General features: G+C 38.5%; 1 protein-coding gene across 1 annotated transcript in view; it reads right to left on the bottom strand.

Annotated features, from left to right (window-relative positions):
• ccdc146 (coiled-coil domain containing 146) overlaps window positions 1-15,673 on the bottom strand; it is a 54,452-nt gene that overhangs the window by 22,192 nt on the left and 16,587 nt on the right. The window contains exons 3-14 of the mRNA XM_063460580.1: window positions 11,887-11,969; window positions 9,964-10,179; window positions 7,334-7,391; window positions 5,847-5,929; window positions 5,599-5,692; window positions 5,426-5,499; window positions 4,383-4,610; window positions 4,047-4,136; window positions 2,910-3,006; window positions 1,801-1,893; window positions 941-1,108; window positions 295-383 (exon numbers count right to left, since the gene is read on the bottom strand). Of these exons, the coding sequence (XP_063316650.1) occupies window positions 295-383; window positions 941-1,108; window positions 1,801-1,893; window positions 2,910-3,006; window positions 4,047-4,136; window positions 4,383-4,610; window positions 5,426-5,499; window positions 5,599-5,692; window positions 5,847-5,929; window positions 7,334-7,391; window positions 9,964-10,179; window positions 11,887-11,969 (1,373 nt within the window). The remainder of the gene's footprint in view (window positions 1-294; window positions 384-940; window positions 1,109-1,800; window positions 1,894-2,909; window positions 3,007-4,046; window positions 4,137-4,382; window positions 4,611-5,425; window positions 5,500-5,598; window positions 5,693-5,846; window positions 5,930-7,333; window positions 7,392-9,963; window positions 10,180-11,886; window positions 11,970-15,673) is intronic.

Below are 15,673 nucleotides of genomic sequence, written 5' to 3'. Positions count from 1 at the left end.
TGAGTTCTAGACTTCAGGCAGTCATTGCAAAAGTTCTGATATTTAAATTCATGCTACTTCATCCAATTACAGATGAAAAGATGGATGGATAGATCAAAATGAAGTATACGCATCAAGGATTTTGCATCGGGAAATAAAAATGTAATAAAATGCTTTTATTTCAGAGAGAGAGCCAGACAGAGACAGTAACAACAGTTTATTTCCCTAATAAACTGTTGTTATACAGTTTATTTCTGAAATTAACAACATCATTAACAACACTATAACATCTTTAAAAAAACAAAACAGGTGCACCTGCGCTGTAGCATAGTGTTGAGCTTGTTATGGTCCATGATGATCAGGTCTTTTTCTTTGAGCTCGTGCTGAATGCGCTCGTTCAGTTGCTGTTGGAAGATTTAACAAGGAACAGCATCATCATCTGCTGTGTGTATGCACATGTGTGTGTTTGTGCCAGATATCAAACTTCCCTTGTGCCCTTAAAATAGCTTCCATTTTTAAACTGTAAGTAAATGAAGGATAAACAAAAATTCAAATAACTGATCTAACAGTCTTTGTTTTCTTCGTAATTAGTCCCTCTTTTAATTTTTATTTTTAAGAATTTCTCATTTATTTTCGAGCTGGTTGCTGTTGATCCAGGATTTTCTTATGTACTAATTAAGAAAGAGTCGATGAATCTTTTTTTAATTTAAAAAAAAAGTTTTTTTCCTCAATCCCAATATCCCCAATATTATTAATGTAGATGACAGATGCGCTCTTGCTCGCTGGTTTCTCGACTGTGATGCTAACATCCCAAAGTATCTAAAATACAAACCCACTGATTCTCACGTCTAGTTGAACTGCTCTGTGTCTGCATAAATGATTATATTATGCACTAAAATGCACTAATGATGACATAAAATGTAAATAAATATGTGTGCGTGTCTGTGTGTTTAAACTTCACCTCGACCCTGAGCAGTTCACGGTGCTTCTGGCCTCTCTCTTCTGCTTTGATTTGTGTTAAACATCTCAGGTTATGGACCTTCTCTCTGAGGCGGTTTGAGTCACCGAGCAGCTCCTGAATGACCCGATACTGCTGCTTTCTCTCGCTTTCTTCTTCAGCCACCGATAGCTGTTTGGGAACAAGTTAGGAGCCGTTCACAGTTTAAAAACACCTTAAAAAAAATTAAAAACCTAATGATATTATGGATCCCCGGGGGGATCACTGGAATCAATTTTCTCTTATTGTGTGTCATGAACAAAATATGTAAACAGAAATCTCATTTTGTCCCTCATTTCTTGAAATTAAGATACAAAGACATGAAAAACGACTTAGTGAGAACTTTAATAGTAAAAGTGCAAGACCCAGGAAGTGGAAAAAGCCTGAGATGTTTATTAAAACTAATAAAGATAACTAATATTATAGCATATTATAATTAATATTATCACTCCCACAGTACATATGAAAATTTCTTTGTGAGTGTTTATACTGTAGCAACCATTTGTGAATAGCAGAAATTACTCGTGTAGTTTTTTTGTCTGGTTTTTTTGTATTTAAACACTATTTATTATTTATTGTTCTATTTTTTCTTTTTCTAATATATCTCCAATTCGCTTTTTCTTGCTCACACTTATTCTTGCTATAACGTGAATTCCCCCAGTGTCGGATTAATAAAGTCTATGTGGTATTTAAAGCATATCTTTTGATAGGCTGGAGACTTATCCAGGGTAAATGCAGCCTCTCATCCTACTCCAGCTCGAACTGCGACCCTGAATTCAATGAGCAGAAGAAAATGGATCGATGGTTGGCCCATACATGCCCACCTGCTTTTCAAAGCTGACTTTGAGAGCATCAACCTCTTTCTGAAGTTCCATCCTTTGCTGAATGCTGGCTTCTGTTTTGGGGACAGCATCTAACTGAAAATTCAAAAAATGAGAGTCTTCTTTCAGTATAAATTGGCAAGTATCCTTTGAATTGGGTTCAAATGCAATGTTCTTCAGACCACAGTGTAAAGAAAAAAACACCATGAGGATTGAGTCCTAATCCTCCTACACCCAATATCTAATCTGGCCAGTGAATATTCAATCCCACAAAAAGGCTTACTACAAAACAAACACAGCAGTGTTAGATTATTTGATCTTATAACAGCGTCTCGTTTTTAGTGGTTTGATCTCCGCAGCCGCATATTTTATAAAAGTTTGGAGGGAGAAGAAGACTACATCAGTAAGTTCAAGTACTTCAAAAAAGATAATGCAATACCATAATTAAGTTTCATCTGCATACATAGAGCAATAAATATTCATTATTAGCCCTCTTGCTGGGTAAAGTTTGAGCACAACAGTATGAAAATATTAAACCCATCAATCACATCGCGTTCGATTTAAATGTGATGAATTTCTGTGGTAAAACCACAGACTCCTCCAAACAGTTCAGTTTTATTACGCGCGGCTGTTCGTGTGAGCTATTCTTGATTAGCAAACTGAATGAATCATAATGTTCAGAAGCGTTGTTTCCCTGTTTCCTCAATGTGCAAATTCCCAGATGTGTCATATTGATTTCCTTTCATGCCATTATGTCCTTTTGAGATGTGCTGATGCATTTCCAATCAGCCGCTTGTTCTTCTTCCTTCCACTTTCTCGTTAAAAAATGTGCACATCAGGAAAATGACAGGAAGCTTGGTCTAATATAAATCAACAATTTATGTGCTAATTACTGGCACAGTGACAACACAACACCTGTGTCAAAACCTGGAAAATTTTCCAAATCCGCTGTTAACTCCAGCGAGAAGATGAAGACGAATTTATACAGTACTGTGAAGCTTTTAAGTTGCAATTACAGGTGTTACATGTACAAAGGAACCACAGCAATCACACTGGACACTTTAACTGCTTCACCAGATGTCTTCATGTGAAAGCAACATTTCACAGATCACCTGAGCCTTTAACTTCTCGTAGATATTCTGCGTGTGTTCGAGCTGCTCCGTGGCTGCGGTCAATGCGTGCTCCATCCTGTTCAGGGCTTGCATCTGCCTGAGGATAAAAAAACAGGCCCCTTTTAAATATTTCATTATCATGACACCGACTCTCCAACACTAAAATCTATTGTTTCACATCTAGCTAATTATACAGCACTGCATATGGTTTGCTGTCAAATATGATGGTTTTGAACTGTGTTTGAAATGCAGCTAAAGACTCACCTCTTGTTAAACAGCTGTTAAACCTTAAAATATTTGCATACTGATGCACACTGATGCTGAAAAACTGTAGAACCACACCTGCTACTGCTCAAAATGATGTATTTTTTTATACTTAAAGGATCTTTAATTATAAACGCTAAAGCTTTCACATTACAATATATCATTAAATGATTTATAGCATGACTAGGTTTCCCTAGTCATGCTAAGACTGGACAAAAGACATGCTCGGGAGGAGAGCCAGAGGTTAATAATAACCTCATGATTAAATGCAGAGAGGTGTATAAACACATAGTTAGTGACAAAAGGTGAGTGAAGAAGAAACACCTCCAGAAGAAGCCTCCAGCAGCCCAGGCCTATATAAGCTTTACCAAAAGGAAAGTTTCAAGCACAATTTTAAGGTAGACAGGGTGTCTGTCCCCTGAATCCAAACTAGGAGCTGGTTAATTAAAGGAGCGGGTTCTCTAATATTGTTGGATCTTTGCCTTAAAATATAAAGCACCTCCAGGTGACTGCTGTTGAGATTTTGCACTATATAAATTAAATTGAATACCTTATTTTTAAATACCTTAAGAACCAAAAGTAAGCCAGTAACCTAAGAGCTAAGTGCTCTATTGGGGTGATACAGAATTATGAGGTCTTTAAGATAAGATGGGGCCTGATTATTCAAGACCTTGTATGTTAAAACATATATGACATAGACACCAGCAGTGGCAGAGAAGACTGATTTAAATTACTAAAATAACACGTGAAGATGCTAACACTAAATGCAAACCTAACATTTCTGTGTTCAGAAAAAGGTCACCGTCAAGGTTCTCAGTATGTAAAGACTAATTTCCATGTGGAAAAGATTACTGGTGAGATATGACTCTGTACCTGTTTTTCTCCTTGAGCTGCAGAGACCGTCTCTCATACAGATGCTTTCTGTCACACATGATGTTCTGCAGTTTCATTTCCAAGATGCCTCTGGTAATGGGAAAACACAGTGACACGCATGACAAATATCCTATCTGAACATACATTATTTATCTAATGAAGAAACCCAGCCATGGGGGGCTTCCACAAGCCAGTGTACTCCTAGTGCCGGTCCTATGATTGGTTAAATGTGTCAATTAAAGGGATATGAGTTGTGTTACCAGAAAAGCACTATGTTCGATTCCCTAGGAATAGTCAAAATCGCTCAGACTAAATGGAAAAAAAAAAAAAAAGTACCTGTTGCCCATAAATTCATTCAGCTCCTCCTTCTTGATCTCTTGCTCTTTCAGCAGCTGCCTCTGCATCCTCTGACTAGCCTCTACTTGGACCCTCAGACCCTCCAGCTCTTGCATCACCTCCTCCTTCTTCATCCTGAGGGAATGGTTTCGCTCATCCACCGCTTTTACTTGCTGCTCAATTTCTGAAATCTCCATATTTAGTATTTTCATCTTCTTCATTGCAGCTCTGATATTTGTGTTTCAGGAATTGGAAGAAATGTAAAAAATAAAGAACGAACGCAAGTATGAGAACAGGATAAAAGTGTGCTCTAGTGCATATCTTATGAAATAACAGCATGCGCATGCATCTTTTACATACACCCCACAGTACCCCTCAGCTTTGTGAATTTGAAATTACAAGTCAGTGCTCAAACAGCTTATACAGACAGTTCCACCGCAATACTCGCAAGCCAAATATTAATTTAAAAGAAACATAAAAGAACTGCAGTGACGCAGCAAGTGAACCATCCCGCAGCTGCACTTGAATTACAAAAAAAAATGTATTGAGGCCTGACACATGTGGCTGTCATTTATTTTTAACCAAATTAGAAAGACTGATGCCTGAAAATGTTTGAGAATTTGGGTAGTACAACAAAAAGTACCCCTCATTTCAGTCCTTTATTTGGTACTACTTTAGATCAAAAGCCAGAGAATCTGCAGAAATGTAAACTGGAAAATGGTTTTCAGTAGGGAAAAAAAAGAGAAAAGGACTGATATCCAAACAGACATTTACACTGAGCATAAACAATTAAAAACAGAAAATCTTTCCACTATGAATCTTAAAGGTCCATCCAGATACTTTTATTTTGTTTGTGTACGAATTCCAGATGAAGGGGTGGAGGCAGGTTAGAGCAGTGGCTTTTCGAAAGTTGCTCCAGCTGTCTTTTCTTTTCTGTCTCTCTGAAGCACCCTAGCAGTCTCATTGACATTCCTGGAATTTCTAACTATATTCTCCTTGCTCTTCCCCAGCAAAGATTAGGAGGAGTTTACTAATATACTTACTCCTTCTTCGAGCGTTTCCTTTCAGTCTCCTTTAAAATCTGGTCGGGTATTCTGATGAGCTCGGCCTTCTCAGCCTTGTAATACATATGGAGACGTTCACATGTAAGAAGGCAGATGATTTGCTATTTTATTGATGGCACCCTATAAGCTATTCCCCCCTCATTCGCACAGACCTCTTTGAGCTCTATGAGAGCCTTCTTATCTTCCAGCTCATTCTGTTCTGTCAATATCTGCTTTTCGTGGGTTTCTATATCTTCCATCAGACTTCTGTGAGGTATAAACACAAGTACATTAACCTCTGGAACAATTTTCATTAAAGGCGTGATAATAAAGTGATAATATCTGCAGTTAGACACAAAACACAAACTCACACAGAACACAGATAGTGGCTAATGCATGTTAAAACTTCATCATATAATACCTGATTTCTTGTTGTCTTTGTGCCACCTCTCTCCTCAGATCCTCATATTGATCCTGCATGACCTCTGTCTTGTCCTCCTGCTCCTAGAGGACCCATAGACCGTGTAAACCACAGACTGATAATACAGAATATCAGGTACATTATAACGAATTGAAGCTCACACTTCATATTTTTCAAACTGGTGGATGGGTGAAAGGATAAAAATGTTATATAAAAATTATATATATTGTATAAAAAAATTATTATACACAGTGTATGTTTTTAAGTATTTCAAGTTAATGACCCAGACCGACAAAAACAAAAAGCCAGAGTTTTTCAGATTTTTTTAAATCTAAACTTTTCAGAACAAATCAGTTGAAATTCAACATCTTTAAAAACTGCTGGATTACTTTGTCTTTACCTGTTAAATATAACTTATTTTAAATCTAATATACTAGTTCAACATCTGTCTCAATCTAGTGTATATAAAAATAATAATACAGTAGGTTTCAGTTTTTTTCAAGTGTATGTGGTATATACTGTACAGCTCCCTGGCCTAAATAGTGAAGCCAGTTGAGACGTGCCTTAAATTTGGATTCTTTAAATTGCTAAAGTCTTCTAGTTGGTTCCAATGAGGTAGAGCAGGTCATTTGTAAATTGGAAGGTTGGCGGTTCAATCCCTGGCTCCAGGGAGCCAGGCAAGCCAGATACCCTTGGGCAAGATAGTAACCCCAAGTTGCTCTGTAATGCATCCATCAGAGTGTGAGTGTTAGATAGAAAGCACTTAAGCAAACAAATTACCTGAACAGCAAGCACGCCACCAGCAGTGGAACTGATTACTTCTTTGGCCCTGATGATCTTTGAGTTTAGAGTTTTATTATATTTTTTAATAACTTGTTTGGTTGGTTAAATACTACCCATGAGCCTCTTTGACTCATTAAAAACACTTTTTGAGTTCAGGCTCATTTGTAATGATCTGGTGTTGCACTCAGCAATTAAAACGGTAGCATATAAACACATGCAAATGTTATTAGCACTGCTGCTGAATTTATTCAGTAAATTTTGCAAAGCTCAGAGTCTTTTGACATGAGCAGCACCAGCAATAAAATTTAGAAAGTTTGATGAAATTTATAAATGTAGTGCTCCTTGAGAGTAACCCTCAGGCTTGTTTGGCAGCATCTGATAAAATGTTCTTCACCAAAAGTGTTGCTTGTTATTGTTTATCATTAAAATAAAATCCAAGGGTTAATAAGAATTTGGCCTATTAGGTCGATTTGTTATCAAGGATTAAATCTCATTCCACTTGTTGCCCTCCTTTTTGCTACACTGGAATAAAAATGATTTAGCTTCATACTGCTTGAAATGACAGTTCCAGCTCTTTATATGGAGGGATTACGCCTGCATAGAGGCTTAAAGTAAAACTCATATTTATCCTCTTTCAAGACCATTGTTGGAATAGTAATCCACACCTCTGAAACTAGAACTGGATGGTGCAATAATGAACTTACAGCAGGTTTCATATGAATTTCATTCTCTTTCTCCAGATACTGCTTCTCTTCCCAGAGACTGCAGGCCGGTGAGGGGAGGTGAAAAATGTAGATCACATGAGAATACAGGAGAATGTGAAGAAGAAAACAAAATTATCAGGAATTTCAAGAGGAATAAATAATCGTTTTCAGTTCTCAATTCAACAAAAAGAGGAACACACTGACACAAACCTGCACTTATATTGTTAAAACTTGACTAATGTGCAGTTTCCAAAAAAGCAAATGAAGCAGAATCAACATATTATTAAAGAGCATGCCAAATAAGTTGCATTGGTGAATTAATATAAAACACTTTATTCTATACTGACAAATACACCGACAGTGCTAAACACTTAGAGCATATGCTTCATCCTATAGAAACAGATAAATTGTGTCCAGCAAAGTTTGACTGTGTATATAAAATATAATTTCTTTGCATTTTTCATCTCCCCGCAGCAGATGTTTTTTTTGAGCAGTTGATTAAAGTTTTGTATGAAATAATTTCAAGTCAGCTCTGTCATAATGAAAAACCTTACAAAAGCACATACTGTACAGCTCACAAAGTAAATTATATTAATCTTCCTGACAAGCTGATATATTGGATATTAAGTTATACACAAAAAAAACTATAGAGAAAAATGCAGGAAGGCTGTAAAATGTGACCGGAAAAATGTGCTGAATTCCTGCGTATCTGTTTGGCTACAGATGAAGGACGCAGTGATTTTAAAAGGCATATTTGCATGGTGAGCATCTGCTTGTCATATGCAGACTGATAGCCATGTGGACAAGTGAGGGGAAAGGGGAATAAGCAGGAGAAAAGGCAGGAATGGGGGGAGAGAATATCTTAGTCTGGAGGCGATGAAAGGAAGGGTGGCAGGAGAAACCGAGACGGTGGGAGTGCAACAGAGTTCACCAGCAAACGCTGTCACAAACAATATGCACAGTCAGAATGTAATAATGCCTATGACTGCATCCTAGGAGAATGCTCTGCAATTGGTTTTCATTTAATATTTCAATTACTGTCCAGACTACAACTTTCTGCCTGGGTGTCAGCACTAAAAATCACTGTATCCTACAGATCGTATCTTTGCCGCGGAGTGGTGAGTTTATGTGCAGTGAGTGGTTTTATATTGCCGGGGTGATCTGGAGTCACTGCAGTGCAGGAAAAATAAGTGCGGGGATTGAGTAAATGAGATCTTTTAGCAAAATCACAACAAGCTTTTCATCTTCTTCTGACCTTTGACTGTGTTTTATTTGTGTCTCTGCAGAGTTCTTTCTAAATACAGTGTTTCTTAACAGTATTTGTGAGGGGTTCGGTGCCAAAAGCCGACCTGGGAGGCTACCATAAATCTGACTATCAGTTATAAACAGTCTCCACCACACACAGTTATTTCTTCAAACTTAGAAACTCTTTAGATTTTTCAGAAAACCTTTTAATCAGTCAACTTTTATCCTTCAATGTAGGTTTAAGGTTTTCATTATTTTTTTTAGTAAGCTGATTTTCATATACATTTCAGATGCCCCTTTCTTGCTCTTTAATCATGCTGAATGTCTTTGCCTGGCATTTATTTTTAACGTTGTTTTGAGGGTTAATGCTCATAATGTTTGGGAACCACCAGAGAGTGTTATAATGTTGCTTAGCAATGTTTCTCTAAACTCCCTTTGCCACTTGAAAAAAGTTGAGTTTGTGTACAGAGGAAGGGGAGATACTCGAGCGAGTCTGGTATTTTCCATTTCTATGGGTGTGTTTGACCTTTTGCACGAGCTGGACTGAGTGAGTGGTTGGGAGGAAAGCCTGCCATTAGAAGCCAGCAGGATGAGAGTAAAGAGAGACGAGGAACAGAAAGTACCAGACTGGTGTAAAATAAAAAAATAAAAAAACACTAACAGTGTACAGAGCTCAGATGAGTAACCATGTTACATCCGGATTGAACACAAATCCACTTGAGGCTGGTATTTGTATCAGTAATTGCGTACATCAAGTTTTCGCCATGCGGTAACACTGAGGAATGCAATAGAAATGATGTAAATGCAATAACCTTCAGTCCTAAAGCAATGTTTTTATTTCTATTAGTGTGGAAGTGCGCTGTTGGCCAAGCGCTGCACAAACACAGCACCAATTTGATTTGAGTGTGTTTGTGTCTTCTACTCTTTCACCTTCTAAATTCAATAAAAAGATGCTGCCTCATGTAGCTCACTTCAGTGTTTGGTCCCCAGTTACCTGACTTTGTGTGCTACTGCGGGTGTGTGTAGTGTGTATGTGAGCGCGCTCGTGTTTGCGTGTATCCTCCAGTCAGTTTGTGTGTCCACTTCTCTCTTCACCACTGCAGTTTCACTTCTGTGTTTTTCCCTTTTACCCTCTTGCTTCCTACCAGTGTGTCACTATTTTGCGTAGGTGTGCGTATGTAACTTTCTGTGTCTTTGTTTGATTCATTTGGCTTTTGATTCAATACCTGATTGAAAATTGAATGTGTAGCCTCGCTGATTGTAGTAACAGTGTGTGTAAATGAACACACACACACACACACACACACACACACACACACACACACACACACACACACACACACACACACACACACACACACACACACACACACCTATACACTCACCACTTTAGCTGGTGTTGTGCCTTATATTCTCTCTCCTCAGCTGCTTTTAGTTCATTGTATGCCTGAAGGAGATGTTGCCTCAGTTCATTGACCTCACTTCCTGGCTCCTCAGAGGTGCTCTTCTCCTCTATGCTCTCCACCTCCACCTGAAGCCTCTTCAGCTCAGCCCGACACCTCTTTGCCTCTTCTAAAAGGTGGATTTCAGAATCCTGGGCACTGTTGTATGGAAGAGTGATTTAAATGTGTGGTTTTATTTTGTCATTAAACAGTAAATATCAGTTCACATAATCTCCACGAGGACATGCCAAGTTTTCTGCTTTCAGTTAATAATGCAATTATTAATGCTGTTTGTTTTAAGCTAGCAAAATCCATTTAAATCCTTCTAAACCTAGGTCCATAGTGCAGTGGTTTACATATTCACCTAATAAGCAAAATAGCCTCAGTTTGATCACAGGAGGAGACACAAATCCCTTTCAGGTTTGCATCAAGAAGGGTATCTGCCAAATCACAAAACGCAACCTGCTGTGCCGACTCTTTGTGAATAAGTGAGCTTTAAATCCATATAAACCTAATGGGTCTGATCAGAATTTATTATACACAATCATTTGTAAGGAGAATCCAGTGGAAAAAAATAGCTGAACAGCTTCAGGCCTCAGTTAGCAGGCCTGTTAAAAGTTCATGACAGCACAATTAGAAGAAGACTGAACAAGCATGGCTTGTTTGGGAGGCTTGCCAGGAGGAAACCATAGGCAGCATGGCTTAAGTTTGTAGAGTTCAATCTGAACAACAATCACAAGAATATGAGAACAATGCCCTTTGGAGAGATGAGAACAAAACGTACAGAGCCACATTTGGAGAAAAGCACAAACTCATACCAACTGTCAAGCATGGAGGTGGAGGGGTGATGATTTGTGCTTTTTGTGCAGCTACAGTACATAATACTGGACACCTTGCAGTTATTGAGTGGACCATGAACTCCTCTGTAAAAAAAAAGGTTTCTAGAGAAAAATATTTGGCCGTCTGACAGCCAAAGCTTGGCTTAAACTGCTTAAACTGGGCCTGGGCAACAGGTCAACAATCTCAAGCACAGGTGTTGAAATGCTGTGACGGGACCTTTAGAGAGCTATGCATAAATCAGTGCCTGAAGAAATTTTGTGAGGAACAGCGGGCCAAAATCCCTCCACAACGATGCGAGAGACTGATAAAGTCATTCTGAAAATGATTGCTTCAAGTTATTGCTGCTAAAGGTGGGTCTACAAGCTGTTGAATGACTAATTAGTTTTGTCACTGATTTACTGTTAAGCTAATAAAGTTCAACATGCATAATCAGCTGTCACAAGAAACTAAACTTAGAAATGTTTTAATTAGTGCTGTCAGCGTTAATCTTGTTAAAATGACACCATAACCGCATAATGCGGCAAATCTCCGTTAGCGAGTTAACGTGGATCGCCCCGTGCGTGGGGCTGCACGGCGCTAACACGTTAACGGGCTAACTGCGCTAACGCGTTGACGTCGTGCAGCATTGCCGCGTTATGAGGTTATGGCTTTAACGTCATTTTAACAATAGATTAACGCTGACAGCACTAGATTTAATCAGAACTAGTGTTCAAATCAGGAGACAATAACAGTGGAAAAGAAATATGTCTTGAAGACTTTTTTCTCTCACTGACAAGTGTTTCAGCCTATACAGCAGTTGTAGTGTCTGTAACGTCTTCACACTTCCTCACCTGCATTCTACAATTCTCTATTAACGTAAACAAAGCTGCTCTTCTCTGTTCTAAAACTACATCAATGCTTTTAAAGGGTAAACAAGTGAAGCGTAACTGGATCTGACAAAGTGCTGGTTTTGCCCAAGGAAATGTCACTGTAGTCAAAAAATGATTCCAAAGTAGAACACAAAAAAACTTGGTTTATCAAACATACCTCTTCAAGGTATCATGGAGGAGCTTGTAGGTAGATTTCAGTTTGGCAGCTTTGGTCTGGCTGATCCTGCCCATTGACAACAACTAAAGAACACAAAAAGAATATTAGTTTAACATCATCATGAAATTAAGAATGAAGAAAGATATCGGAGCTACAACAGCATTTAGACTGTTCGGGCTCAAACCCTCCTGCTAGGGTTTGCCAGCTCAGCTGTCATTATCACAGAAAATGTGGTTGCACCCAGAGCTGCCTGTTCAAAAGGACAAATTAATAGAATATCACATCCTGCAGAAACCTCTTGTCCCCATTTCTCCCCGATTCAATATCCACAAAGGTAAAACTGCTAGGAAACAGAAAAACAGAACAAAAAACAAAACTTATGACCAGTAAGCAGTTTTCTTTAATATATCTTGTGACAAATTAAGTCCAAGAAGTTGAAAGCTAAATCAATAGAGATTCCAGCTTCAAACATCAGAATAGTCCAAATTGAAATAAAAAAGAAAAAAACTTGTTTCTGTGCTGCAGTGTGCAAAAGCATCACTTACTATTGTAGGAAAAATAATTTTTTTCTATATCTGCGTGGACTTGCACAAACACATAATGAGATCAACCACAACAAAGCGCAACCTCCCGATATCCGTAAAAGGATTCATCCCGAGTTGGGGTGAATAAACCTTTATCGCCGCAGCAGATATCAGAAAATCAGAACACTTTATCGAGATCAGTAAGAAAAATCAAACAAACATCAAACTATGGCCAATCTCAAAAGATCAAGAGCATTCACTGAAAATGGACCATATATAATAACTACAAGCAATTGAAGACAATCAATCTTTGGATGATTAAAAAAGGTTTAAGATAAAAAAAAATACACAGCTGTGAAACTTTGGAAACCAGCAAAACAAAACACAGCGCAGACGAAGATATCAGGTCAAGAGCACCGCGAAAGGGAAATAATCTGCAAGAGTTGTGAAATTTCTCTCCTCGCAAAGGGAGTTGTATGTGTGTGTGTGTGTAACGGTGATAGAAACAGAGGACAGGTGTTGTTCCGGGCTTATCTTTAGAGCCAGGTTGGTGGAGAGGAGGGAGTAATGAGGGATAGTCTTGTCTGTATCAAAGAGCTGCAGAACTGAGGATATCTCAGGTCGGACTGTGTAGCAAGTAATCTAACGGCAATGAACACACACAAACGTTCTGATTATATATATGCACGCACGCGGGCTGATATCTCACCTACAAACATTAGGGATAGGCGATTATGTTTTCAGATTCATCCTATTATATTGTTTATCTGGCTATTGTCAAAAGTGCTTGAAGTACCCAACCACGTTCCAAGGTCCGAAAGGACAAAGATATGAATGTTGTGAATGATTTAGATTAGGACTCTCTGGTTAATATGATTTATTACAATGTTGTTGTTTTTTCTGCTTTTTCTGTTTTTTTGGAAGGGGGTGGGGTCAGTCCCAAGGTCATATCAGTGTAACTACAACTGTGGCAGGTGGATCATCCCAAAATACATCTTGAATTACTCTTTTATAATGACTTAATTGCAAAATTGAAACTAATTTACTTAAAAAAAAAAGGATCTGACGCTAAATTCTACACAGCCATTTGTGTTGTCAGCAGCACAGATGACACCAGTGATGGAACAAACATCCTGGCTGTACACTGGGCATTTATCTGAGAGAAGCAGCCTGAAGCGCTTCCAGGCAGACTCTCTAATTCTGGTGCCAAGACTTATCTTGAGCAGCGGAGGGTACTGGAGGCTTTTAAGGGATGGGTGCATGAGGCTCACATGTGGCAAAGCATCTCTGACGTGAGGTGGAGACAATTACTGGAAGATATTTACTCAGGCATGCGGACGCACATCCAGTGGCTGTCCATCTTTCCCCCAACCTCCGCACACATAAGCGAGCATGTGATCTGTGCTGCAGAACAGCAGTAAAATGTTCCAGGAATATGAGTGTGTAGTGCAGCAGGTATGTGGAGTGTGTAACAAAAAGACACTCTGGGCTTTAATACTCTGCACCCTCAGGGAGAAAAATAATGACAATAGCTACGAGGCAAAGCCATGAATTCCACGGCATGATCTCTTGCTCTCTGTTTCTACCCTCATCTCCTCATATCGAATGACTGAACTGGAGTGGAGCCTACGGCCAAGCTGGATCTCTTTGTCAGGAGAAGTTTTGTTCAGGAACATTTTCCTTCCTGGAGTGCCAGGTTTTTAAACTTATTCTGTAGAAACGTGACATCACTTCTGCAGAAATAAGACATGTAACGAGGCAAAAAATGCTCCAGAATGAGTAAGAAAAAACAACTGCACATCTCGTGGTTATGAATCACATAAGAAATTGAAACCATAGCTATGTCCCAGAAACAAACAATCAGTGCCAAGTTCATGAAGCCACAAAAAGAAGCCTCCAAGCATCCAGCCTCATGTAGTCACTATGAGCCCTACAGAGTTCATACTAATGGCTTTCATTGCTTAATAATTTCTATAAGATGCTCCAGGAGGGAGGCTCATTCATGAGTAATGTTTGTGATGAAGTATGACTGCAATATTAATTATGACCATACAAAAACCACTGAAAATAACCACAGCACCACTTTTTCATTACATACAAAAGCAAGTGTATTGTTCGTTTGCTGATTAAGAAAGGCGTCATTATCCGTTTACATATTTAAATAAACAATATAGACCCATTCATAAATCCATTATTGGTGACTTCATAGCAGTTTTGAAACACAAAAACCATGTGCAAGCTCATGGATGTGACTGCAGTTTGGTTAGATTCATTCAGGCCCATTCCTATACATTTATTGTAACAGAGTGACAGACCGCTGTTTTAAGGGCTTCAGTTTTGGAGATGAACTTCAAATTCGATTTCTCTAGTGAAATCCTTATATAAAGAGTTTATAATATAGTGAGCGTTGTGTGTGTCTAGTAAAGTATAACCTAGTTATTGACATGATCCAATTCTTCACTAGTGAGTGCAAGTGACAGCCCAATACAACTCAAGTAGCAGTTCACTCGCTTTCTTCAGCTGTCCAGGAATATAAAACCTCATGAGGACTAACTCTTAAATCTAATTTCTGCTTTGACACTGTTGAATTATGCACTGGGCATGCAAGCTAATGGTGTTTCACACAAATGCAAGCTTTGTTAGCCCGATAGCTAGCTGCTGTCTGCTTCACCAGATAAATAATAATAAATAAAAACGAATAAACTATGATTGTGTCTAATAAAAAAGTTTGGTCTCCTCTGTAGATGATAATTTGGTAATGTCATAAATTAGTGCGACTGCGCTTGTGATTTGGTGCTATATAAATACAATTGAATTGAATTGTGTGCAGTCATTGTATCAAAGTTTCTAAAGTTTCACACTCACTAAGCGATCCAATGCTGTTACCATGGACCAACAAGTTCATGGTAACAGCGACCTCCACCAATCAGAGACCTCGCTATTTCAATTTAGGAGTTGTACTTTTTTGCTACATCACAAATGAAACGATTTCTTTGATTAAAACAAGGTTGTTATCATATAAACATGTGGTTGCTATGGGAGCACATCCCATCGTTTCACAATGTTGTAACTCGAAGTTATGCTGCTTTGGATGGTTATGACCATTATGGCTCATGGTCAAAATCCCTATGGAGAATATAAACAGGATTTTTACTTGCAGAAACTCACTGTTGTGTCTGTAGTCCAGACAGCATGCCTAGTTTTCTCTTAGTAATCTTTCAGCTGGCAATGAATTACTGGTATACTGCCAATTATATGCAATT

The sequence above is a fragment of the Pelmatolapia mariae genome, linkage group LG17, assembly GCF_036321145.2.
Source record: "Pelmatolapia mariae isolate MD_Pm_ZW linkage group LG17, Pm_UMD_F_2, whole genome shotgun sequence".
Lineage (NCBI taxonomy): Eukaryota > Metazoa > Chordata > Actinopteri > Cichliformes > Cichlidae > Pelmatolapia > Pelmatolapia mariae.
Note: the sequence above shows the minus strand (reverse complement) of the source record. Positions and strands in the feature narration are given on the sequence as shown.